The 27956-nt window shown below is 40.2% G+C and overlaps 2 protein-coding genes across 7 annotated transcripts in view; one reads left to right on the top strand and one right to left on the bottom strand.

The window, feature by feature from the left end:
* Positions 1–27956, bottom strand: part of Ddx19b (DEAD-box helicase 19B) — a 61517-nt gene that overhangs the window by 32770 nt on the left and 791 nt on the right. The window contains exons 1-12 of one of the 5 annotated variants that reach the window (XM_015496083.2): positions 22789–23777; positions 12299–12347; positions 11332–11385; positions 10003–10138; positions 9585–9677; positions 5746–5848; positions 4825–4939; positions 2626–2803; positions 2071–2308; positions 1175–1337; positions 509–700; positions 1–77 (exon numbers count right to left, since the gene is read on the bottom strand). In XM_015496083.2, the coding sequence (XP_015351569.1) occupies positions 16–77; positions 509–700; positions 1175–1337; positions 2071–2308; positions 2626–2803; positions 4825–4939; positions 5746–5848; positions 9585–9677; positions 10003–10138; positions 11332–11385; positions 12299–12347; positions 22789–22845 (1440 nt within the window). In that variant the 5' untranslated portion in view covers positions 22846–23777 and the 3' untranslated portion in view covers positions 1–15. Of the gene's footprint in view, positions 78–508; positions 701–1174; positions 1338–2070; positions 2309–2625; positions 2804–4824; positions 4940–5745; positions 5849–9584; positions 9678–10002; positions 10139–11331; positions 11386–12298; positions 12348–22788; positions 23815–27956 lie in introns of those variants that run through there. The other 4 variants (XM_048792337.1, XM_015496085.2, XM_015496084.2 and 1 more) reach the window with 4 other exon arrangements.
* Aars1 (alanyl-tRNA synthetase 1) overlaps positions 27722–27956 on the top strand; it is a 27018-nt gene continuing 26783 nt past the window's right edge. Inside the window, exon 1 of one of the 2 annotated variants that reach the window (XM_015496081.2) lies at positions 27722–27956. This exon is cut by the window's right edge and continues 205 nt beyond it. The gene's annotated coding sequence lies outside the window, so the exon portion shown is untranslated. The other variant, XM_015496082.2, reaches the window with a different exon arrangement.

Below are 27956 nucleotides of genomic sequence, written 5' to 3'. Positions count from 1 at the left end.
GGCTGGTAGAGCTTCTCAGTTGGCTATTTTCTCAATCTCGTCCAAATCATCTGTGTCCAATCTTTCTATCTTCTTATCTGGGGGGAAAAGAAAGATGTGAAGAGAGATCAAAATGGGGCTGCCATGGAGACACAGCTGAAGTCACCCACAAGGACAGTGTAGTAGGAAAAGGGAAGATACAAGACCCTGCCCAAGAATGGGCCGCTCTTTGGGCCACTACAATGCTCCTTCCTCTTAACCCCAAAGGCTTCCAGAGCCTGAGCAGGGAGCTCTGACCAACATCCAAAAGCCCAGGCCCTTCAGCCTGGCCACAGGGGAATCGTCATTAGAGCCCCTAAGCCCCCAGCGTTATGTTTGTTCCTTGAGAACACCCATCCAGCCAATGGTAGAAGGGAAGGGAGGGAGCATGTGTAGGAACAAAGGCCTCTCTCAGGGCCACAGGAAAACTTCCCCTTTCCCCACATCCACCACAAACAGGGTGCCTGCAGGAGACCCTCTGGGGACTCACTAAAATGTTCCTGGATTCTGTTCAGGATGTTCATGCTGTGCTTGCTGTCAACCATGTTCACGGCCAGGCCTCTCTTGCCAAAGCGGCCAGTGCGCCCAATCCGGTGCAGGTAGGTCTCGTTGTCTGGGTTCCCGTCCTTGTCCACAGGAAGATCGAAGTTGATGACGACAGACACTTGTTCAACATCGATGCCTGCACAAAGGAGGGACACAGAGGAGTCAGGGCCAAAGACATGGTCAGCCATGCACCCACTCTGGTGGAGGGAGAGTCTGCAGCAGGTCACCTCTGAGCTATTTGACACCAAGTCAGTCCAAAGTCCTGGGGTGCAGGCACAAGAGAGGACACATATTGGCGTACGTACCAGAACCTTGCAGGTACTAAAACCATGAAACCACAAAGCAAGTCTTTGCTACACACGCAAGAGTGGAGATGCTCTGGGAAGAGCTGGCTCTGTTTTGAGTGTCTCCTTGTACCTGGGCATGACTGTTGGCTTCTATAAATTCCCATCACCCGAAGGGAAATCCCATCTCTCCTGAAAAGGATAGGATTATCCCCGCCAACCCCAGAGGGCTCCTAGAGACCATCCAAGTCTCCTGGATATAAGGACTTCTCTCGCTAACAGGGCTGGGTGCCTGAGCCTAGGATTCCAGGACAGTCTCTGCGTACCACGAGCACACACATTGGTGGTCACCAGAACCTTCTCTTTGCCCTCTCGGAAGCGCTCAATCACAGCAGCCCTCTGCTCCACCATCATTTCTCCACTCAGCAGAGCCACCTGGTGGCCTTCTTTTGAGAGCTCTGCTGCCAACCAACTAGCTGTTTTGCGGGTCTGGAAGGAAAAATAATTGTTTAAACTGAAATGGCTTACTGCCATTAAAAACACAGAAGCCCTGATGAGAGTAAGCAGAAACAGTATGATTCTGTTTTCCATACTTTTATTGATGCAGTCTAATTATACATAATAGTGGGATTCATTGTTATATATTCCTACATGCCCGTGATATAACAATTTGGTCAGTTGTATAATTTTGGGGGGATGATTTTTTTGTGTGTACTGGGAATTGAACCCAGGGCCTCACAACTGGCTAGAAAAGTGCTCTATCACTGAGCTATGTCCCCAGCCCTTTATAATTTAAATAAACAAATAAATAAATTTCCCAGACTGTTCTGTGATTTGTGATCCTCTCCTGCCCCAGGTTCTAAATTAGCTGGGATTACAGGTGTGCACCATGGCACTTTTATTTTTTCATCCAGGGAGAGTGTGAATTGAGCCAAAGATCTTCATTTCTAAATAGTCGATATCCTTAATGTTTAGTTATTTCATCGGATTTTATTTGGGTTTTTTTTCAAACAACTTCTAAGAAGTAGGATCAAAGAAGATTCAGCCGTTCACAAAGTCTTCCCCTTAGAATTCAAGAACTTGAGGAGACTATGTCTGGGGGATGGTACAGGTGATTGTTATATCCTTCCTTTTCAATTTCACAGTGTGAACCAGGTCCTCCTCAGCACAGAGATGCAGCTGGCTGGGAAGGGGGCGGGGCAGCCCTGCAGGTGCTACTCACATGGCAGAAGATCATGGCTTGTGCGATGGTGATGGCCCCATACAAGTTGCACAAGGCCTGGAACTTCTCATCTCTGTTATTGCACAGGACATAATACTGCTTGATGGTGTCCAACGTCTCCTCCTCACGCTTCAGTTTGATAATGTTGGGGTCTGGGACCACTTTCTGGGCAAACTTCCACACAGAGTCTTCAAAGGTGGCAGAGAAAAGCAACATCTGGCAGTTCTTGGGTAGCATCCTGCAAGGTGAGTCCCATGCACTTTACATGACCCCAAGATTTTCATTGGAAGGTAGAGAAGAAACAGCCTCCCCAGCTTGGATGGGCTATAGCCCCAGGCTGCAAGGTGTACAGATCATCCCAGGGCCAGGGTAGAGGAAGAGAAGACCCAGGGTGGCACAGGAGTAGGTTAGGGTCCCATGTCTCCTTTCTCAACCCTGGCTGAGAGATGGTCAGTGCTGGCATGAAAATGGCCCATCAAAGAAATGCTGCTCCAAGTACCAAAGAACGGGTAGAAGAAGAGGCATCTGAACTTCCTTCCTGACTCCAGTTCTTACCTCTGGATACGGATGCTCTGATCTTGGTGGCCCTGAGTGGCTATCATCACGTCAGCCTCATCCAGAACAAACACCTTGATCCTTCTGGGGTCAATGAACCTGAGCTTGGAGCACCAGTCCAGGACGGTCCCTGGGGTACCAATGACAATCTGCTCACTGATCTTCTGACCTCTTTCCACTGTGGAGACGAGATGTTTTCTGTGGGTATTTCAAAGGCAAAGCCAGCTCTCCTCTCTGATATACCCTCAAACTCTTTGAATTTAATTCTAATGTCTTTTGCAGCACTGAGGACTGAACCCAATAACTTATACAGTTTAGACAAGCACTCTACCACTGAGCTGCATCTCCACAGTCATGTTGAAAATTTTTAAATTTGAGATAGGATCTTGCTGAGTTGCCCAGGGTGGACTTGCACTTGTGATCCTCCAACTCAGCTCCTGGATAGGTGGGATTATAGGCATGTGCCACTGTGCCCTTCTGCATTAATATTTCAAGGGAAAATTAGGATATCACAACATTATTTAATGGATACATAGAGAAACATGACAAAAAAAACACATACTAAGGAGGATATAATAATAACATAAAAATATCTTCAGTGGCATTTTTTTTTCTTTTTTCTTTTGTTTTTTCAGTGTTGGAGATTGAATCCAGGGCCTCACATATATTAGGCAAGTGCTCTACCCTGAGCTTCATCCCCAGACCTTCAATGACATTCTATTCATTTTCTAGAATCATCCAAGTCTCTTTCAAGTATTTGATCTCTTTTGTTTTTTAACTCTGTCAACATCTTTTTCCTTGCGGCTGGGGTTGTAGCTCAGCGGTAGAGTGCTCACCTAGCACGTGCGAGGCCCTGGGTTCGATCCTCCGCACCACATAAAAATAAATAAAATAAAGGCATCGTGTCCAACTACGCTTAAAAAATAAATAAATAAATAAATATGGGGGGGGGCGACAAAAAAACACATCTTTTTCCTAGGCCAGAGCTTCCTCATTAGACTGAACTTTCAAAGAAAGTTCTTATCTTTTCTATGCACTCTGCCTTGTCAGCTATCTGGACATCTACTTCAAATAAGTCAGTTGCTTTTATGTTTCTCCTGCCTAAGTCAGTAAATAGGGTTTATTATACAGAGTTTTATCTTCTGAAAGACACACAAACACTCTTTCTGAGAAAGTATACTTCCCTAACTTGGCATGACAGATTATGGTGTACTTCTCATCCCTGTGGTTGAGAAGAATTTGGTTCTTCATTTTGAATTAGAAGCAACTTCGAGATTCACCTTTTAGTTCTTTTAAGAATTATAACCTTGTTGGGTACAATGGTATACACCTATAATCCTGAGTATTTGTGGGGGCTAAAGCAGGAGGATCAAAACTTTGAGGCCAGCTTTAGCAACTTAGCGAGACCCTCAGTAGCTTGGCAAGACCTTGTCTCAAAATAAACAAAAAAGACTGGGGATATATCTCAGGGATAAAGCTCTATTGGGTTAAATCCCCAGTACACTCATGGATTCAATCCCAGTATAAAAAAATAAAATATCATTAGTTGTAAATAAGTGAATTAAAAAGGATGAATATAGAGAAAAGAATAACAACAAGCCCCCACAGTCAATTGCCATGAATATTTTAGATTTTTGTGCTTCTAATAACATGAGAAAGAAATCAGGAAATTTAAAAAATCCAGAATGTGAAACATTTTATAAGCAAGTGCACTGATCAACCTAACAGGTCAAATGTAATTGAGGGGGAAGGTATAGGGACAATTACACATTGAAAGAATCAAAGAGATACAACAACCAAACTGCAACACATAAACACTGACTTAATTTTGTTAAAAAAAAAAAAAGCCATAAAGAAACAGTTTTAGGATAAATGGGAAAGAGTGAAAAATGGATATTAATTATCCCAGGGAATTTATTAGTTTTCTTGGTTGTGATCAGGACATCATGGGTATGCAAAAATGTCCATATGAAAAGTAGAATATCTCAATATCTGCAACTTACTTTCAAATGGTTCAACAAAAATGCAGGCACACATATACAAATAAAGGAAATATGGCAGAATGTTAAGTTTTTTAATCTAGACAGATAGCATACATGTGTTTATTACATTATTTTAACTACTGGGTGTGTTTCAAAACTTTTCAAAATGAAAATAATTCATTAGGTTAACAACTCAGGATCGCATACTCATACTCACATTTATTGCCTCGAACAGCATAAGCTAGCTTCAATTCAGGGTAAAATTTGCCCATTTGTTCAATCACTTTTCCTGTTTGAAGGGCGAGCTCATATGTGGGGGAGAGGCACAGACACTGAAAGAGTAGGAAAGAGTGTAGAATGGAAGATCAAGAGAAAATCTCTTTTATCAAGGGAATTCCCATTAAAAACTGGTCATTCCCCCAGGTGAGGCTGAAGGAAATAATATGTAAGTTAAACTGTATACCCTTTGATTCTTTAAGGTACAGTCATAAGCTAAAATTCTTTGGAATCAGAATTCTGGCTGAGTAATGACACTTGAAAACAGCTATTGACTACAAGAATCCATTTATGAGTAAGGATCTGAAATTGCAATCAAACATTAGCCTCTTTTTAACTTACTCAATAAGTTCTCAGAAATCCCAGCAACTTGGGAAGATGAGACAAGACTGCAAGTTCAAGGCCAGCCTCAGCAACTTAGCAAGGCCCTAAGCAACTTAGTGAGACACTGTCTTAAAATAATAAAAAGGATGGGGGATGTAGCTCAGTGGTAAAACACTCTTAGGTTAACCCCAGGACCCTCTCCCCACAAAATTTGTTAGAACTTTCTAGCAGATGAGATTTTTTTTTTTCTGCAAGAATGAAGTCTAACAGAATATCCCAGAACTTTCAAAGCATGGATTTTTGTTACCACTGAAAGATCAACCATAATGTTTGTGCTTGAGTTCTAGTTTATGCAAATAATGGTAATATCAGTAGGTGATATAGTTCAGTGGTAGAGTACTTGCCTAGCACAGATGAGTCCCTGGGTTCAATCCCAACCCCCCCAAAAAAAGTAGCATAGTTTGACTTTTAATCCATCAAATGGAATTCCCCTTTTAGCTATGCATTAGAAGAACATCCAAATTCACCAAGTCCTTACCTGGGGATATTTGTTTGCAGGTTCTATTTGGCTGAGCATAGCCAACACAAAAGCAGCTGTTTTACCAGTACCAGACTGAGACTGGGCAATTAAGTTCTGTGGGCTGCACAAGAAAACAAACCATTTAGGAGCTTATATGTCAAGATACATTTTTAGTTAATAAAAACAAAGAATAAAGCTTAAAAAAATTGATATTTAAATTTCATTTATAGGAGACCTTGGATTCTGTTACAGAGTTATATATGCCAGTTTCACAACTACAAAGCACTCTAGAGAAAAGACTTTATGACTGAATTTGAAACACTCTACATCTTTTATCTATTCTCAATTCAGCAGCCAATGATTCTTTATTTCATTCCTTCCCCCCTCCCCGCCCCCAGTACTGGGGATTGAACCCAGGGACACTCTACCACTGCACTGCATCCCCAGCCCTTTTTATTTTTTTATTTTGTGATGGGGTCTTGATAAGTTGCCTGGGGTCAAGTTTCTTCTGCTCCTCTTTTTGTTTCTACTTGAAAGCTCATCTTCCTCATATAGCTCTTTGACCCACCTTCTTGGGTTGCTTCAGGGGGTTCTTTTTGCCACCTTCAAGGTGCTATATATGGCTCACGCCACCTCATTTCCAGATCCTGCCACTGGAAGCATATATCTGGTTTTTTAAAAAGCATTTCAAAGTAGATTCAACTTTTATCAAGTGGTTAGGGTAGGACCTCAAGTAGATGATATCTGAGCAAAGACATGAAAGAGAGGAGAGAATTGGCATGTTGTTGTCTGGGACAACTGTCCCAGGTAGAATATAGCCAGTGCCAGAAGCTCTAAGATGGGAGTGTAGCTGGCATCTTGTCAGAGCAGTATTGGGACACTGATGGATTAGAATAAGGGACAGAGTAGGAGATGTTAGCTGAGAGGTAACAGGGAACCAGAGCAGGTCTCACACTCTGAATGAAAGGCGAAGCAATCAGAAGGATTTTGAGCACAGAAGGGATATATGCTGACTCATACTTTTAAAAAAATCACTAGTGGGGGCTAGTGGTAGAGTGCCTGCCTTGCACATGTGAGGCACTGGGTTCGATCCTCAGCACCACATAAAAATAAAGATATTTTTAAAAAATTAAAAAATCACTGGCTATCAAAACCAAAAATTGACCCCCTCCGAAACAAAAACGAGCAAAAAATAATGACAAAAAAGATGTACTCCATGGGTGGATATGTGAAAAAGCATAGTAAAATGTTTATGGTAGGATCTAGATAGACGGTATAAAGGTATTCACATTAAAATCCTTTCAATGTTGCTGTGTGACTGAAAACTGTCATAACAAATTCTGAGGGTAAAAACCGCAAACAGGTCCTTATGTCTCAATTTCCTTGAGTTATTTTCCTCCAGAGCACTTGTCACCTTTTAAAACAGCTTTACTGAGATGACCCATATACCATACAATTTTCCCATTTAAAATGTACAATTCAGTAGTTCTGGTATATTATTGTTTGTTTTTTTATACCAAGGATTAAACCCAGGGGCACTTAACCACTGAGCCACCTTTTAATTTTTTTACATTTAATTTAATTTAATTTTTTTGAGACAGGGTCTCACTGAGGTGTGCTTAGGGCCTTGTTAAGTTGCTGAGGCTGGCTTTGAACTTATTATCCTCCTTCTTCAGTCTCTCAAATTGCTAAGATTACAAGCATGTGCCACAGTGCCCAGCTATATTATTGTTTTTGGGGGGTTTTTTTAAATTTTTTGAGAGAGAGAGAGAGAATTTTTTAATATTTATTTTTTAGTTTTTGGCGGACACAACATCTTTGTATGTGCTGCTGAGGATCGAACCCGGGCCGCACGCATATATTATTGTTTTTTAACTTTAGTTAAAATATATACTAGATAAATTGTCATTTTAACCACTTTTAAATTCGGTAGCATTAATTTATATTTATAATTTACCACCTCTTAATATATGTTGGGGTACTGGGGACGACTTAACTCAAGGCCTTATGCATGCCAGGCAAGAGCTCTAACTGAGCTGCAACCTCAGTCCTTTTTAAAATTTTTATTATGAGACAGGTCTCACTAAGTTGCTGAGGCTGGCTTTGAACTTGCAATCCTCCCTCCTCAGCCTTCTGAATCACTGCAATTACAGGTGCATGCCACCACTCCTGGCCATAGGAATCAATTTCTTTATAAAACGGTCTTCATGCCCTAGAGCCTTGTTAAAAATGTGATCTGGGCCGGGTACAGTGGTACTCGCCTGTAATCCCAGTGGCTTGGAAGGTTGAGATAGAATCTTGAGTTCAAAGCCAGCCTTAGCAGCTTGTCTCTAAATAAAATACAAAATAGGGCTGGGGATGTGGCTCAGTGGGCCAAATGCTCCTGAGTTCAATCCCCAGTATCAAAAAAAAAAAAAAAAGTGATCTAAAGGCTGGAAATGTAGCTCAGTGGTAGAGCGCTTGGCCTAGCATAAGCAAAACTTTGGATTTGATCCTCAGGTACCACCACAAAAATAAAATATAAAAAGGGATCTAATATATCCTGTATTAGCATTACCTGAAAGTTTATTAGAAATATTGAATCCTTGTCCCAACCTCAGACCTACTAAAATCAAAATGTGCTTTTTAATAAATTGCCATGAGATTCAAATGCCTCTGAAAGTGGAAAAACACTGCAACAGAAAATAACCTTAGTGCATAACTAATTAGAATAAAAAGAAAGAAAGAAAGAAAGAAAATAACCTTAGTAATTATACTATTCGGGTGTAGAAACCTGGTTTCTTTTCCTGATTCTACAGATGGAACCCAGGAATACTACATCTCCATCCATTTTTTTTGAGATAGGGTCTTGCTAAATTGCTGAGGCTGGTCTAGAACTTTAGATCCTCTTGCTTCAATCTCTCTAATAGCTGGGATTACAGTGTGTTCCATCACGCCTGGCTCTCTGTTTGTTTTTTGCCTAGTATACTTGATACAATTATATATATATATATATATATATATATATATATCTCCATATAATGAAATCATGGTATCTATGAATGATATAAATATATTTACTAACATAGAAAGATGATCATTTGGGGGCTGGGGTTGTGGCTCAGCAGTAGAGCGCTCACTTCTCACATGTGGGACCCTGGTTCAACCCTCAGCACCACACATAAAAATATATAAAAAAAATAAAGATATTGTGCCCATGTGTAACTAAAAAAAATATTTAAAAAAAAAAATATNGCGCTCTCTCTCTCTCTTTAAAAAAAGAAAGAAAGAAAGATGATCTTTGGGGGCTGGAGTTGTGGCTCGGGGGCAGACTGCTTGCCTAGCATGCTTGAGGCACTGGGTTTGCTCCTCAGCACCACATAAAAATAAATTTTAAAAAATAAAGGTATTGTGTCCATTTACAACTTTAAAAAATATTTTTTAAAAAAGATAATCACTCAATTAAGTTAAAAAACATAGCATATAAAATGTTACATATGGGGCTGGGGATGTGGCTCAAGCGGTAGCGCGCTCGCCTGGCATGCGTGCGGCCCAGGTTCGATCCTCAGCACCACATACAAACAAAGATGTTGTGTCCGCCGAAAACTAAAAAATAAATATTAAAAAAAAAAAAAAAAATGTTACATATGGTTCCACTTTTTTAAAAAACTACATTTAACAATTTACATAGAAAAAAAGTCTAGAAGTCTCTACTCCATATCAATAATGCAAGGGGAGAGAGATTACAGATAATTTCTTTTTTCCTCATTGTTTTCTAGCTTTTCTACAAGGAGTATATATTATTAGTATAAGTTTTTAAAATAAGTTTTTGAAACTAGAAAGTTAAAAATGGAATAGAATTGTATCAGTATACATACGGTTCAGCAAGCATCAAAGGCAATGCATTCTCTTGGATTTTGGATGGACGGTTGAAACCCATGGCATAGACTCCTTGGAGAAGCTGTGGTTTCCTAGAAAAACCATTGAAGGTAACAGTCATATAGTCTCTGACTGAGGAACACAGCAAAATACTTGGTAGATTTTTCTTCTCTTTTTCACTGTTAACACATAGTTTTTAAACAATAATTGAGTTGAACACAATGTGACAGTGCAGCTAAAGCTTTTACAGATTAACTGGAAATATTCCTTAATAACCAAAGCAGATAAATCTGATTATTGACTTGTGTTAGCTAAAAATATTCTTCTGTATGAAAAAATATGTACAACAGGTCTAGGATCTCTACCTAAGTGCAAAAGAAGTAAACAAAATACAGTCAAAAGTAAACAAGTACTCACAGTCGAAGCTCTTCAAAAGACTTCACTGAGTAGAGTGGGGAGTTCGGATCTCGCTGTAGGACTTCCACTTGGTTAGTGTTATCCACAAGGTTGCTTCGGATCAGCTTGTTGAGTAAAGACTGGGCAGCTCTGTCCTCTTTCAGGGAAAAAAGATCAAAGATTTTTTAAAGTCTATGAAATCCAGAATGAGTCCATTTAAATTCAATAATATGTTTGTACTGGGCTTTCTAATTTAGGGTACATCATAGTTTTGATTTATAAATATAATTAAAATAGTTCTATTTATTTATTTAGGAAGTGCTAGGGATTGAACAAAGGGCCTTCTGCATGCTAGGCAAGTGTTCTACCACTGAGCCACATCCTAGCCCATCTTACTTTATCAAAAAGAAAGGCTATAATACCTACATTGCCTCTTGGGGCCTCATATTCTTCAGTGATACTGGGGATTTAATCCAGGGGCACTTTACCACTAAGCCACATCCCAAGCCCCCCACCCCCACTTTTTTTTAGTACCAAGGATTAAACTCAGGGGCACTTAACCACTGAGCCACATCCCAAGCACTTTTTTATATTTTATTTAGAGACAAGGTCTTGCTGAATTGCTTAGGACCTCAAAAAATTGCTGAGGCTGACTATGAATCACAATCCTCCTGCCTCAGCCTCCCCAGGTGCTAGGATTACAGGCATGTACCACCATGACCGGCTCCTAGCCCTTTTTATGTTTTAATTTGAGACAGGGTTTTTAAGTAGCTGAGGCTGGCTTTGAACTCACAATCCTCCTGCCTCAGCCTTCCAACTTGCTGGGATTACAGGCAAGTGTCATGGCACCCAGTTTTAGAACTCTATTCTAACAATCCTTTTTGGGGGGGTTATCTGTTCTTCCAAATATTTACTTCTCATGTGCATTCAATATAAACTTAAAAATTAGCTTAACAGATCCATCACAACAACAACAAAAGGAACTAACAAAGTCTCAATTTTTATGTGGCATAAGTTGTTCACATCTTGTCACCTGTACCAAAATATAATTAAGTTATTTTATTAAACAATGGGGATACAACTTAAAATTCTTTTTATAATACCCTGTATAAGATAATCATTAAGGGAATATTTCCGGCTGCTGCTTAAGTTTATTAGTTGTTCAATGTAAACTTTCTCTAAAAAGTAATCATTAGAATTCCTTCACCTATTAACTATTTAAGTTGAACTTAAACTAGCACTGGGACCCCTTTTAAAGTCAAGCCAAGTTGGGTATAAAAATGAAGCCTCATAACAACACATTTTCTTGGAATATAGAATTTCACTTATAGAGCTTTAAGGCTACATCACCTTTCTCTTCTTCATCTGTCTTCTCTGCATTAGCATTGGTCTTGACAACAGCACCTTTATCAAACACAAAGTGGCTGTCATTTAAAGTCACATCCCAAATCCAACAGCCAAGACAATTCAAATTCTAGGATACTAGAAAAGTAAAGGCCTGAGAGCAAAAAGATAAATGAGAACAAAGCCACTACTAAAAACATTTTATTATCCCCAAATAAAGTATTAAGAGACTGCTGCTTATATTCAGTTCTCTCTCCTTCCAGGTTCACTTACCCTATATCTCAAAAAATAATGCTATTTCCCTCATAGCATCAATAATGCTGAAATAGTATAGAAAGATACTATTACAATAGCTATGATCAGAAAACACCCAATGTTCAACAAAAGAATATCTGTGTACATGATATTCTGTCAGCTTGTGAAAAAAAATGTTACTAAAGATCTATGCATATAAATTTATTAATAGAACAGAAATAGTCAAACAATTTGTACCTATGTAAAAATATACAGAAAAAGATTCACAGTGAGGTAAATATTACATTGCACCCTCCCTGCTTTTCGGGTCTTGTTTTTTTTTTGTGACAGTGCTGGGAATTCAAACCCAGGCAATGCAAGCCATACCAGGCAAGCACTCTACCACTGAGCTAAGCCCCCTACCCATCTCCACTTAGATTACTGATAGATCTAAGTCCAGAATAATTACAATAGATGAACTTTCAGATTGCTCATACTTTATCCACCTCATCCCAAATTGAGGAACAGTTAAAAAATAATAATAATAATAATAATATACTCATTCTTAAACATACTTTGATTCTATGATCTAATTCATTGATTCTCAAATCAAAAGAATGACAATATCTGCTAGCCCCCTGTCCAGAACAAATATAATTTTTTCCAAATAATTATTATGCCAAAATAAAAATACTAAAGGAAATGACATTTGTTTTCAAACTAGCTTTTAATTACTCACCATTGACATCTGGTTTGATTTTCTCTTCCTTAAGATGCAAGTTGCTCAACTAAATGAAGAATATGGGGGAGGGGAAAGTGTCAGGAAAATCACTTAAAAGATTTTGAATCAACAGAGACTCCCTCATGAAGGTGGGGAGAAAAAGCCATTCCCAAGACCTTCTCACTAGGTGTACTCATTGGGAAGGATTCAGCAGGCTGTTCTGCTGGGTTCATTTTACTTAATGTTTGAATAAGAATAAACAAAATTTCCCATAAATACAGTAATAGAAAAAAATAAAGGTTACACAGGAGTAAAATCAATAGTTTCTAATTACAATTTTTAAAGAATTTAATTTGTGAGTTTGCTTAATGCCCCGATTACAAAGATTTTCTCAGAGGAATATCATTAGAGTTGTCATTCTCTCACATTCTTTTCTTCTTCTTCTTTTTCTTCTTCATTTTTGCAGGGAGAGTACTGGGGATTGATCCCAAGAATGCTTTACTACTGAGCTACATCCCCAGCCTTTTTTTTTTTTTTTTTTTTTTGATCTTTTTTATTTTGATACAGAGTCTCAGTAAGTTGCTGAGGCTAGCCTCAAACTTGCAATCCTTCTGCCTCAGTTTCCTGAGTTGTGAGATTATAGGCATACACACACTCTCATGTTCTACCCAACAAATCTAAAGAGAAATTAGAAGAGAACAGGAAGGACTACAAGGCAAAGCATATGTGGATAAGACTATGCATGCTGCAGGATATGTTCTAGCCACAGCACTACAGCCACTGATAGCAGCCTCATATCAAAGCCTCATTGTAGTGGGTGTCTGACATTTTAACTGGAACAGACTGAAGCGCGGCAGCATACTGTATAATTGGAATACCCACTAGGCTGAAGTGGAATACAAAGACACCAGGCATAACACAGAAACATTTCAATGAAAGAATTACTAAGACTTTTATTAAAAAATTGCAAATTTAGCAAGATATGGCGGTATATACCTATAATCCCAGTTATTCAGGAGGCTGAGGCAGGAAGAGTACAAATTTAAAGCCAGCATAGGCCACTTAGTGAGACCCTAGTCTCAAAAATAAAGGGTTAAGGATGTAAATCAATGTTAGCACATGTGCCCTGGGTCCCCAGCACTGTAAAAACAAAAATAAAAATAAAAAATAAAAAAACAGGGAAATTTAGGGATAACCTGGTAGGATTACCATCCCTAGTAGAATGTAAATACCTTAATGACAAAATATTTCAAAATTTGGATCTAGTACATAACAGGTACACTAATAAAATATTAAGTGGCGTCTAAGATATCATTTAGTAAAAGATAAGAATATAAAAAATCACTACAATGATACGGTTATTTCTTAAATCACAATCAAGTTCTTTATGTCCTGAGGTTCATTTCTGTCTTTTCCAAGGGACCAAGGGGAAAAGGAAGGAAGGTGGGGAGATAGAAATGAAAATAAAAACTTTGTTGAATAGGTATTTAGATGACAATGGAAGAGGCTCACTTCTAATCCTTAACTATGAAGGAAAACAAACTAACAGACAATAACAATGGAATCACCAGCACAGTACATGATATGTAGTAGGTGCCCAATATTTTTCAGTCTGCTAAAGCATTACCTACATTCTACCAGCTTAAGTCTGGTACTCAACTTTTCAGAGAGACAGGCAGATACACAGATTGGCAGCATTTACAAGAGAAAGGCTAGTAGTAGTCATTTCTAGGGTGATAACTATTACCTAACTAAATGACAGGGCTGAGGTATAAACAAGTTGACGAAGTATAAGTGAGTCAGAAATATCCATTACTATAAAGCATTTTAATTCAATCATAAAAGGACATTCAATGATAGAAGAATCATTCTTTGTTGATATATTGTTCAAATTGAAGTTAACAGGGTAAAATGTGTAGAAAAAGTTGCCACTTCAAATGTAAAGGACACCAACAGATGTCTTTTATTACAATGTATTAGAATTCTGATACACACTGCAGATTCCTACAGAATGGAGAAAGACTACTCAGCCCTGGGTAGGCTCTAAGGGTCTTGAAGCCTAAATAGACCTGCTGTAATGGCAGCAAACTGAATGCTAGCACTTAGGTTGAATGCACGATTAGTTCAGATACCCTTCTTTGCTCTATTTATTTGGACCAAAATCATTTTGAAACCCAGGAACTAGTCAAAAGGCAAAACAAACCACCCACCTTTTCCAAATTGCCCAAAGCCCTACTTTTATAATAGCCACTTTTTTTTCACTGCCTTTAATATTTTAGTTTTTAAGATATCTGAATAATTGGACATTATATAGTTACACTTCATTTTATTCAAAAGTACTTTAGAAACAATTCTTGAGGCATAAGAAGGGACATTTAAGTAGTACATGACCTGTATTGAACAGGGGTTACCTTGGGCAAAATTGTGAAGTAGAAGACTTAGAAAGCCTTAGCAGGTTTTGAAACCCTTCACCCTCTAAATTGACAAAGAGGGGCTGGGGATGTGGCTCAAGTGGTAGCGCGCTCGCCTGGCATGCGTGTGGCCCGGGTTCGATCCTCAGCACCACATACAAACAAAGATGTTGTGTCCGCTGAAAACTATTAAAAAATTTTCTCTTTCAATAAATAAATAAATAAATAAATAGATTAACAAAGAGATCTCCAATGGAACAAAGAGGAGAAATTGTAAATAGAATCTAATATTCTCTTATCTACAGTGAGTATGAAATGAAGCTTGATGGATATTTAAAATACAGGTGTTCTCTTACTCTTACTCTCCCTCTCACTTTACCTCTCTTCCTCTCCCCCTCTCTCCCTCCCTCCCTCCCTCTCCCTCTCCCTCTCCTCTCTCTCTCTCTCTCCCCCCTTCTCTTCTGCAACTGGCTACTATGGTCCTGCTAATGAAATCTCGGACAGGTAAACGGTTGTTTTGGCTTGTTGAGTTTACGGAGCTTTTCCACCGTTCCTTACATTGGTGCTGAAACCCAGGATGGGGATCCCCGTCACTCAAGGTGGAATCCCATTCCCAAACTCTGAGTGCAACAGTTCCTGTAGTAGTCCACTCCTCTGATCACCTGCCTGACATCCACCACCAGTCTGCAGATTGTTGTAGGGCATGTTCATGGACTTCTCCTCGGAGGAAATCCATGCCTTTAGTGCATGGATATGGGGCCTCCTGGCCCTTCTCCAAACAACTGACCACCCTCCCTCCCTCCCTCCCTCTAAATGACACCCCTACTCAGCAGGAAGTAGCCAGATCCAGGAGGACGCCCCCAAACCAAAACAAAAAAGGGAGGAATGTTGGTAAAGATGGCGCCCGGAGCGCTTCTCTTCCAGGAGCTGAGATCTATGACACACTGAATGGCGAGTAAACCATCACCTCCAATCCCTGTGAAAGGCTAGAACTTTGAATGGTGCACCTCCAATCCCTGAAGTGGCGTGAACTCTCGGCCAATGAAGAAGTAACAGCCCACCCACCTTGCTCCTCCTCATCCTGTGTTAAGCCCATAAATATCAACACCCTGTTCGTGCTCACTCTCTTACTCTCCCTCTCTCTTACTTTACCTCTCTTCCTCTCCCCCTCTCTTCCTCTCTCTCTCCCTCTCTTCTCTCTCTCTCTCTCAACCCCCTTCTCTTCTGCGACTGGCCACTACGGTCCTGCTAATAAAATCTCGAACAGGTAAAAAAATAAAATAAAATAAATAAAAATTTAAAAATAAAATACAGGTGGAATAATTAATGTTGCTCTGTATGCGTTGCAGTCACATGCATGCAACTCCTGGGAGCAGCCTCAGTGGGAGTTCCAAAAGACAGAGGAGGGTAACAGGCATCTTATTTGTTCAGCTTTTGAATACTGTGACTTATTATAATTGACCTGTTTTTTTGCATGGTTAAATATCAAATCTTACCCATGATTCAACTAACTGATCTATACAATATGGACAAAAAACCAGATTCCTTCAAAAAAAATTCTGTGAGCCAGGCACAATGGAACACACCTGTAATCCCAGCAGCTCGGGAGACTAAGACAGGAGGATCACAAGTTCAGCAATTGCGAGGCACTAAGCAAATCGATGAGACCCTATCTCTAAATAAAATACAAAATAGGCCTGGGGATATGGCTCAGTGGCCAAGTACCCCTGAATTCAATTCCCAGTACCAAAAAACAAAACAACAACAAAAAAGCCCACCTATGTGAATTATAGATAACAACAATAATAGCCATCACTCATATCAGGCATGTCCATAATTCAATGAGGTAGATACTATGATTATTCTCAATTTACAGATGAAGAAACTAAGGCACAGAGAGGTTAAGCAACTTGCCCAAGGTCATATAACTAGTTAGTTATGGAACCAGAATACAAATCAAAGTCCACCAAAGGTATTAATCCCTATATAAAAGTGCTTCTCAGAGCTGAGGTTATGGGTCAGTGGTAGAGCACTTGCCTAGCATGTGCTGAGGCACTGTGTTTGATCCTCAGCACCACATAAATAAATAAACAATATAAAGGTCCATTGACAACTAAAAAATATTTTAAGAAATAGTGCTTCTCATAGATAATCTGATAATCTAAAAAATACTAATTTTAAACAGGGTACAAAGGTGCATACTTGTAATCCCAGCTACCTGAGAAGCTGAGGCATTAGGAACTCAAATTCAAAGCCAAACTGAGTAACTTAACAACACCCTGTCTCAAAATAAAAAGGGCTGGGGATATATCTCAGTGGTACAGCATTCCTGGGTTCAATCGCCAGAACCAAAAAAGAAAAAAAATCTTAAATTTAACATAATGGTGCAGCTGCTTTGGAAAACATTCTGGCAGTTCTTTAAAAGCTAAACACAGAGTTACCATATAATCTTGAAATTCTACTTCTAGATTTATTTTTTTATTTATATATGACAGCGGAATGCATTACAATTCTTATTACACATATAGAGCACAATTTTTCATATCTCTGGTTGTATACAAAGTATATTCACACCAATTTGTGTCTTCATACATGTACTCTGGATAATAATAATCAATCACATTCCACCATCATTTCTAACCCCATGCCCCCTCCCTTCCCCTCCAATCCCTCTGCCCTATCCAGAGTTCGTCTATCCCTCCCAAGTTCCCTCTCCCTACCCCACTATGAATCAGCCTCTTTATATCAAAGAAAACATTCAGCATTTGGTTTTTTGGGATTGGCTAACCTCACTTAGCATTATCTTCTCTAACTCCATCCATTTACCTGCAAATGCCATGATTTTATTCTCTTTTATTGCTGAGTAATATTCCATTGTGTATGTATGCCACATTTTTTTAATCCATTCATCTATTGAAGGGCATCTAGGTTGGTTCCACAGTTTAGCTATTGTGAATTGTGCTGCTATAAATATTGGTGTGGCTGTGTCCCTGTAATATGCTGTTTTTAGGTCCTTTGGGTTTAGACCGAGAAGGGCAATAGCTGGGTCAAATGGTGGTTCCATTCCCAATTTTCCAAGAAATCTCCATACTGCTTTCCATATTGGCTGCACCAATCTGCAGTCCCACCAGCAGTGTATGTACTTCTAGATTTACACCAGAGATTTAAAACTATGTGTCCAAACAAAAACTTGTACATTAATACCACAGGAATATTATTTATAATAACCAAAAAATAGAAACAATCCAATGTTCATCAATTTATGAATGAATATATAAAATGTGGTATATCCATACAATGGACTATTTATTATTTGGCAATAAAAAAGAAATAAAGGGCTGGGGTTGTGGCTCAGTGGTAGAGCACTCGCCTAGCACGTGTGAGGCACTGGGTTCCATCCTCAGCACCACATAAAAATAATAAAATAAAACTATTGTGTCCAACTACAACTAAAAAATATACACATATCAAAAAAAAAAAAAAAAGGAATAAAGTACTGATACATGTCACAACTGATGAACCTTGAAGAGATTATGCTAAGAAAAAGAAGCCAGTCGCAAAGGACCATATTATGAGTTTACTTATGTGAAATGTCCAGAAGAGACAAATCTAAAGAGTCAGAAAGTAGATTAGCGATGATTGTCAGGAGCTGGGCAGTTTAAGGGAAACGGAGAGTGACTGACAAGCAACAAAATGTTCTAAAATTGGTTGTAATGATGACTACACAACTCTGTAGATATACTAAAAATCAGCAAACTTGTACATGTTAAGCAGATAAAGTATATGGTATGCAAATGAGATCTCAAATGCATTTATTTAAAAAAAAATACAAAAAAACATGCCAGGCACAGTGGCCTATAATCCCAGTTACTCTAGAGGCTGAGACAGGGATTGAAATCTTACTTTGAAGTATTTATGTAAGAGAAATGCAAACATGGCTCAGTTGGTAGAGTGCTTGCCTAGCATGCACAAAGTCCTGGGTTCAATCCCCCACACCACCGGAAAAAAAAAAAAAAAGAAGAGAGAGAGAGAGAAATGCAAACATAATAACTGCCCCAAACTGGAAAATATCTAAATGTCCATTAACTGGAGAATAAGCAAACTGTGGCATATCCACAATGGATTACTACTCAGCAATAAAAAGGAATCAACTGCTGATACCTGCAACAGCATGGCTGAATCCTGAAAGTATTATGTTGAAGTGAAAGATGCTAGACTTGTCAAAAGGTTACATATTAGCTGGGCACAGTGGTGCACATCTACAGTCCCAGTGACTGGGCAGGTTGAGGCAGAGGATCACAAGTTCAAGCAATTTAGTGCGGTCCTAAGCAACTTGGCAAGACCCTGTCTAAAAATAAAAACTAAAAAGGGCTGGAAATGTAGCTCAGTAGTAGAGCACCCCTGGGTTCAATCCCTAGTACCTGAAAAGCAAGAAAATTTAAAAAAGAAACTAAAAAGGTTTGATATAGCGCAGTGATACAGCACCTGCCTAGCATACAGGAGGTTCTGAGTTCAATCCCTAAACAACAACAACAAAAAAAGTTGCATATTGTATGATTCTATTTCATGGCATTTTGGAAAAAATAAAACTATAATAATGACAGAAAACAAATCAGCAGTTGCAAGAGAAGGGTAGAAAGGAGGGCGTGACGCAAAGTTCATGGGAATTTTGTTGGGACAGTATAGATGCTCTGGATGTTGACCTTGGTGGTGTTACGGAACTGCTTTTGTTGAAATTCACAGAACTGTACCACAAACAGGGTTAATTTTACTATAAGAAATTATACCTTCATAAACCCAATCTAAAAAAAAAAATTAAATAGTCAGTCCAAGAGGTCCAATATTCAACTAAAAGAAGTTCTCGGGGCTGAGTTTGTAGCTGAGTGGTAGAGTGCTTGTCTAACATGTGAAGCCCTGGGTTAGAGTCACAGCACTGAAGAATCAATCAATGAATCAATCAATCTCACAATTTATAAGGGTTCTGGAAAAGAGGGAATGAAGAAAAAACAAAGGGCTGACTGAGGGATGGGAGGATAAAGGAGGATGATCACAAGTTCCAGCTCAGCCTCCTTATTTTGAGAGAGTGTCTCAAAATAAATAAATAAATAAAAAGCACCGAGGATGTAGCTCAGTGGTAAAGCACCCCTAAGTTCAATCCCCAGTACAAAAAAATAAAAATACTAAAATTTTTAAAAGGAGAAGTAAGTCACATCAGGAATTGGAATGGTCTCAAAAATCTTAACAATACAAAAGTCTAAAAGGCAACAGAACAATGCCTTTAAAATTTGTGAGGAAAGCAATTTGCAACTTACAATTCTACAATCAGCCAAACTAATATCGAAATTATAGTGCAAAGTAAGATATTTTTAGACATGCAAGATTTCATTTGCTTTTTTTATTTTTTAGGTACTGGGGATTGAACCCAGGGGAGATTTACCACTAAGGCAAATACTCAGCTCTTTTTAATTTATTTTGAGACAGGGTCTCGCTTAATTGCTGAGGCTGGTCTTGAACTAGCAATCCTCCTGCCGAAGCCTCCCAAGTCACTGGGATGACAGGAGTACACCACATCTGGTTACACATGCATATTTTTAAAAAATTTACTTCCCATACACCTCTAGAACAGAAAAATTGATGGCTTCACCAAAACAAAGGAATATAGATGTTGTGGCTCAGTGGTAGAGCACTTGCCTAGCAGGTGTGAGCACTGGGTTCAATTCTCAGCACCACATAAAAATAAATAAAATAAAAGTCAATTAACAAATAAAAAAAAAAAAAAAGATGAGGAGCTGGGTACAATGGTGCATGCCTGTAATCCCAGTGGCTAGGGAGGCTGAGGCAGGAGGATCACAAGTTGAAAGCCAGCCTCAGCATTGAGGCACTAAACAACTCAGTGAGATCTTGTCTCTAAATAAAATACAAAATAGGGCTGGGGATATGGCTCAGTGGTTGAGTGCCCCTGAGTTCAATCCCCACTATCAAAAAAAAAAAAGAAAAGAAAAGAAAGTTGAAGAAAGGGAATATGGAAAGAAAGGGATCCAACACAACAGAAGGAGGAAGGAATCCCTAGAATGAGGTTGAAAGCAAATCTCTTCCTTTCTCCTCCATCTCTTAAAATGAATTATGTTCCAAACATAGGGGTGTCTAATCCAATTGAATCAGATTAAAGGCCTGGAAGAGATCGAATTGACAGAATGCTTGATGTATCTATCTGAACAACCTGGGATCAACTTAAGTGGCAGAGAGTTTGGGTTTGAAATGGTAATAATACAAAAAACATAAAGCCAAAAATACAGCAATTAAAAATTCCAAGAAAAATAAGTTTTACAGAAATGTGAAAGTATAGCCAAGCAGAGGTGGAGCATGCCTATAATCCAAGCTACTTGCTTGGAGGTGGAAGGTTGAATCAGGATGATCAATATTTGAGGCCAGCCTTGGCAACTGGGCAAGACCTATTTAAAAATAAAAATAGCTGGGTGAGGTGGCACACGTATGTAATCCCAGTGGCTTGGAGGCTGATGCAGGAAGATCCCAAGTTCAAAGCCAGCCTCAGCAATGGCGAGGCACTAAGCAATTCAGTGAGACCCTGTCTCTAAATTTAAAAAAGTACAAAATAGGGCTGGGGATATGGCTCAGTGATTGAATGCCCCTGAGTTCAATCTCCAGTATCAAAAACAAAGTAATTTATTTTTAAAAAATGTGTGTGTATATATATAGAGAGAGGGAGGGCGGGGCTAGGGATGCAGCTTAGTGATAGAGAACCCTTGGATTCAATCCCTAGTTTAAAAAAAAAAAAAAAAAAAAAAGGAAGGGCTGGGGTTGTGGCTCAGCGGTAGAAAGCTCCTCTAGCACATGTGAGGCCCTGGGTTAGATCCTCAGCACCACATAAAAATAAATAAAATAAAGGTATTATGTCCAACTACTTCTAAATACGTATTTTATATAAAAAAGGAAAAGTATTCATTAGTTAATAATATAAACATAAGACTACTGAACTAAAGTTACAATATTAAAATGAAAAATGGGGTGTGGAGGGGCCAGGGTTGTGGCTCAGTGGTAGAGCGCTTGTCTAGCATGCTGAGGCACTGGGTTCAATCCCTGGCATCACATTAAAATAAACAAAATTAAGATATTGTGTCAATCTACAACTAAAAAAAGAAAAAAGGGAAAGGCATGCATATGTGATGGGGGAAGAAGATGGAGGGGAAAAGAGTCTAAATATCTAAAACTGATAACTCAATAAGTAGCAAAATAATCATATTGTTTAGGAAACACAGTGGTAAAACTATCAATGAGTTTCAAGGAAAATGTATTTGCCTCTGGGGAAGAAAATATTGGTAGAAACCACTGTTTTTGAAACTATTTCTGTGCATGCATTTATAACTTTATCAGTTATAAAAACAAAAAAAAAAAAATAAAAAGTCAAAACAAGCCGTAGGCCAAAATAAACCTTTTCTCAAGTTAAAAAGACAAACAAATAAACAAACAAATAAAACACAAAGAAACAAGGTCCTTGCTCTGGAGGAATTATCAGAAACAAACATTAACAGAAGTAGGTGCAAAGCACTGCCAGAACTTAGAATGTTCAGGAGGGAGAAATTAATCATACACAGTAATGTTTAACTTTCATTTTGTTTACTATGTATCAGGTTCAGAAAAAAGAACAAAGTTAAGCAGATTAGGAGATTGACTGCCAAAACCACCGTGTCATCATTTATCACCTAGCAAGCTGGAGGAGGTACACAAACAGGAGTAGGACATGGCTCCAGAACCCGAGCAGCTCAGAACTTGAAGGTGGAGATTGACACCTAAAACGGTGATTACAACCCAGGATCAGGAGTGCAATCTATGACAGACCCTGATCCCAAGAAGACAGGCAGGTGGCTGGGCGCCTGGGCCCCGGAGCAACCACCTGCGACTACGTGACGCTGGAGGAGAGCGGGTAGACAAAGCCAGCTCAGGGTCAGGCTCCACTCATCTTCTCCCCGCACCCCCTCACCCCCACCTACCTAGTGTCCTTTCCCAGCGACCAAGATCCCGGCCAGAACTCATCCCCCCGACACCCGACCCTTTCTTTCACGGCTGAAGCCAACTCACCGACTCAGCCGCCGCTTCCTGCTCGTCCACCGCCAGGGCCCACGAGTCGGTGGCCATGGTCCCCAGCGCGGGCGGGACGCAGCCGCTGGAAGGCGCGCAGGCGGGCGCGGCGCAATCGCGAGCTCCGGGGGGTCGCAGCAGCCCGGGCCCAGCCCCTCTGAGGGGGAAGTCATTCGCTGCCGCGCTGGGCACCGGAAGCGACGCGCCGCAGTGACGTCGAGCCGGCGCCTGCCGGCCGCCTTCGCCCCTTCGGGCAGTGGCTTCAATTGCCCCCAGATGCCCACCCAGAACTTCAGTGCTGTGCACCGTCCCCGGCCCAACAGAGGTAGCCCTGCTCGGGTCAGCTGCCCCTCCAGCCAAAGAACAAGATCACATTCCCGCCCAGCACTGCAGCAGGGAAAGGTTGATGCAGACTGAGTATATCGAAACGAAAACAGTCCAAATGCATAAAAGCAGTCCAAATGCATAAAAGCAGTTTCACTTTTCAGGCTGCTCATTTTAAATGACCAGGTGCTGTCAATAGGCTTTGTGAGATTTACCGGTATCCTAGCGAGCTCGCCAGATTTGAAACACACTGCATTTGCCCCCACCCCTCCACTGAATCACGAGAGTGGGCACTGAAGGCCTACAGCCACCACTCTGACAAGCGCCGCGGACGCTAAGAGCAGAGATGCACCGGACACCAGCCGTCCGTTATAGAAACAATCTGCATACATACATTTCCTGCCGCTTCTTTAAAAAGTTCTGCTCGCCATTAGAGATTTAGAAGATAGGAACTTTCAAACTAAGTTTTTTATGTCTTCTTTCAAAGTTGGCTTTGAATAGAACCTATTTTCCTATCAATTTGACTCCAAATATTTCCGGAGTAGCGAGTGATGTAACCTACCCCCAGAGGTATTAGAGCCGCTGTATAACAAAATATTCCCGTAGGTTAAAACGTTGCCCCACAGACAATGTGACAACACCACTTACAGGAATTTAGCATTGAAAATATTTAAGGAAAGTGATAGGGAAAAGTGTTGTAGGTAGAGGGTCAGAGACAGGAAAGAGCAATGGGGTTTTGGGAACTGAACAGATAAACTATTCTGTCAGTTCTGCCAGGAAGTTAATGATCAAACATAGGAACTTTTGACATTAGCTGTGCCTGGGTTAGAAGCCAACCTCTCGGACAGAAGGGTTGTGTAATTGGGATTATTTTATTTTGGGGGACAAAAATTTTGTGTGTGTACCAGGGGTTAACCCAGGTTTCCTTATGTTTATAGCCTCACTAAGTTGCTGAGGCTGGCTTCAAACCTACGATCCTCCTGTCTCAGCTTCCCAAACCACTTGGATTACAGCCATGCAGCACCATGCCCAGTTTGGGGGACATTTTTTTGAAAGGAGGAAATATCTTAGGTTTTTAGAAGAGGTAAAATAAGGATTGAGACATTTGTTTTCCCCAACTGAAATCTAATAGGCTTCTCCATTTTTTTCTAGAAAGAAGTTAGGCATTTTCCTGCAACCTGAAAAAAAAAAAATGAATTCCAACTTCTCTCATTTGCCACTATTCCACTTCTACAAGTTAACCTCAGGTAATGGTGGGTAGGTAAGGTTGTGCACAAAAGAAAAAGGCAAACAACCTGGGAGCCATGACCTTTATCTCATCAAGGGAGAAGCCACCCAAGGAAAATTCAGAGAAATTATGTTAAATTTTTAACAGGGTTGAAGAAGGAATTCCCCACACACACACACACACAAAAAGTTTAATAAAAGTTAAAAATCAGATTACCTGAGGTACAGGTATATAACAGGTTCCACTTGTGCAACAACAACAAAAAAAAACAACCCTCAACTCACGTATATGCTTTGTATACACAATGGAAAATGAATAAGGTACACACAAAATTGAAGCTCCTCTCTGGGGTGAGGGGTGTTAGGATAGGGTGGGAGACTTCTTTTTGGCACTTCATCCTCTGAAATTATTTTCATTGCTTTTCCTTTTACAATTCTATCTCAAAAAGGAAAAGGAATAACAATTACCCAGATTCCCACCACAAGGCTGAAGAAATAAAACAGTCTGGGTGTGGTAGCTCACCTGTAATCCTAGCAACTTGGGATGCTGAGGCAGGAGGATCACAAATTCAAAGACAGTTTCAGCAATTTAGCAGGGCCCTAAACAATTTTAATTTTTATCAAAATATGAGATAAAAATGGGCTGTGGATGTGACTTAGTGGTTAAGTCCCCTTGCATTCAATCCAAAACAATAAAAATAAAACAATCAAGAGGGTCTCTGTGGCCTAGACTTGTAATCCCAGCAAATGGGCAGCTGAAGCAGAATTGTGAGTTTAAGCCCAGCCTTGGCAATTTTGCAAGACCTTGTCTCAAAATAAAAATTAAAAAAAAAAAAAATTAAAAGGGATGGGGATTATCTCAGTAGTAATGTGCCCCTGGGTTCTTTCCCCAGTATCAAGAAAAGAATTTTTTTTTTCATTAAAAAAAGAAAGGTGGTTATTGGGGATGTCACTCAGTATAGAGAGTTTGCCTAGCACGTGCTAGGCCCTAGGTTTAATCACCAGCATTGAAAAACAAAACAAATTAATAAAAAACTTCAACTGAAGTCCCCCTCCATACCCATATCAAGACAACAGCTATTCTGGAATTGACACTTGTTCTTCCTGTATACACTTTTAGCATGTATTACTTTTTCTATTAAAACAAACAAAAAGGGCTGGAGTTGTGGCTCAGTCATAGAGTACTCGCCTCACACATGCGAGGCCCTGGGTTCAATCCTCAACACCACATAAAAATAAATTTTAAAAAATCTATATAAAAATATATATTAAAAAAATAACACCCCCCCCAAAAAAAAAAAAAAAAAAAAAAACACTAAAAGCCAGGTATGGTGGCCAACACCTATAATCCCAGCGACTCAGGAGGTTGAGGTTGGAAGATAGCAAGTTCAAAGCCAGCTTCAGCAATTTAACAGGACTTAAGCAACTCAGGGAGACCCTGCATCAAAAGAAAAAATAAAAAGGGCTGAGGTTGTAGCTCAGTGGTATAGACTTTCCTAGTTCACCCCCAACATATATATGAGCATGGCGAGACTCCTGCCAAGGAAGAACCTGATTTCCAAAGTGGAGTGTGGAGAGAGGTTTTAAGGGAATAAGAACACCTGGATTTGCGTCTGCTCCCACGTGGTCTTGGGCAGCCTTACTTTCCTCTAAAATCATAGGTATATAACACACGGCAAAGGAATCTACCAGATCACAAAGCAAAGGCCTTGAGGTCTAGTGCCTGGCTTATGATGAAGCCTGAATAAATTCTATTATGCCCCTGCCCCCAGAGGTAGGGGCAAGGAAGACGCTGAAATGCGGGAAAACAGGGACTGTTTCTACCCTCCCATATACTCACACGACTCACAGCCAGGGCGAGTGAAAACCTCCCCCGGCCTCGGCCACGGCTGGCAGCCCAAGCCATCACGGCTCAGCATGGCGGTTACACTCCCCCAACTGCCACTCCTTGCCCAGGATAAGCCTCAGCCTCATTGGCGGAGGCCTGGAAGCCAGCCGCCCAGCCAATCCCCTGACAGAATGGGACAGGCCTGTCTGGTGCAAGACCAGGGACTTTGGGGGAGCGAGGGGGGAACGACGGGCAAAGACCAGCACTAGCCTCCGGCAGAGGACGTGTTTTTGATATCCAGCTTTGTCATTTGTCGCTGAATGTCTGTCTCTGTGACCTGGAACTCCATGAGAGTAGGGCAGTGTCTGCCTTTTTTAAAATGTTGATCCTTAGGGACTAACACATGGTAGTTACTTATTTGAGGAATTAATGGTTGAGGAATACACATCCCTTCAGGTCCATCAAACTTTCTAAAGCTTTGCTTCTGGGGCTGGTTGTGAGGATCAAAAGCTTAGATCAGTACCTGATGTATACTAAGTACTCAACAATTGTTAGTATGATTACTCTTAGTGCGTTGTTGTGAAGTGGGGAATTAATCAAGCAATTTATTTTTACTGGCTTAGGAGCTTTACATATTTGTATAGGATGCTATTTTACTTTAAAAACTATATTCTTCTGCACTGTCTGTAGCCAAGTTATGAACAGTACAATTTTCCTCCGTGTATTTGGATATACAGATGATGTATGTAATAAAGAAGTGATTAAAGAGACAAAAGTTTGTATTCTGACTTTGCGACTTAATGTTCAATATGGAGTTGGACAAATTCATTTGCTCATTGCTCATCTGTAAAAAAGGGATGCCAACACCTACTACACAGTTTATTTACTGGTACTGAGTATTGAAAGGGCACTTTATCACTGAGCTACATTCTTTCTTTTTTTTTTTTTTTTTTTTAAGCTAGAGATTGAACGCAGGGGAGCTCTATTATTGAGCCATACCGCCAGCCCTTTTTATTTTTGAGACAGGGTCTTGCCAAGTTGCTGAGGCTGGGCTCCAATTTGCAATTCTTATGTCTCAGCTTCCCGAGTCACTGGATTACAGGCCTGTGCCACGATGCCCGGCTTAGTTTTCAAAGACAAATGGAGGGCCAGGTGTCTTTTACTGTTAGATCATTTCTTCCACATGAAATTGAAGGTCTGAAGAACAAGTGTATACATGAGCACAATAAGAACCGTTGAGTTCTGCACATAATTCTATAACTAGAACTAAGAGAAGTATACCAAAGACCTCTACTACACACGCTACAGCTGTTGTTAACTATGTGAACTGTTAGTAATTCCCATGAGGAAATCAAAATGTCGGTCTCCAGGAGCCAGCCTCCATCCCCGTCACGTGACATACTCTGCCCATCTTTCTCAGCCATTGCATCAGCCAAGCTAGAGCCGCCTTTCCAGAAGCCGATTAATAAGCTGATTCGTGATCAAGTTGATTGGCATATATGTTGACCAATAATATTTCCTAGGAGTAGATCGTAGCGGAGCACTTTCCTTTGGCACGCACTGATTGGATAGGGCGATGCGGGTTGCGGCGGGTTGTAGCCCGGGGCGGGTACTGCTGTGCTTTTGCTCCTCTCAGAGAGCAGGTAACCTCGGGCCTCCGGTGGGCTCTGAGGGAGGAGTCAGGAACGGGACCCTAGTGGGTGGCAGGCAAATTTCAGATCTCTGCGGCTCTGGGAGGGACCCGGGCCTAGGGGAAAAGGAGCACTGCGGGGGTGCCCGGGCCAGCTCC

The sequence above is a fragment of the Marmota marmota genome, unplaced genomic scaffold (genome assembly GCF_001458135.2).
Source record: "Marmota marmota marmota unplaced genomic scaffold, marMar, whole genome shotgun sequence".
NCBI classification, from domain to species: Eukaryota; Metazoa; Chordata; class Mammalia; order Rodentia; family Sciuridae; genus Marmota; species Marmota marmota.
Note: the sequence above shows the minus strand (reverse complement) of the source record. Positions and strands in the feature narration are given on the sequence as shown.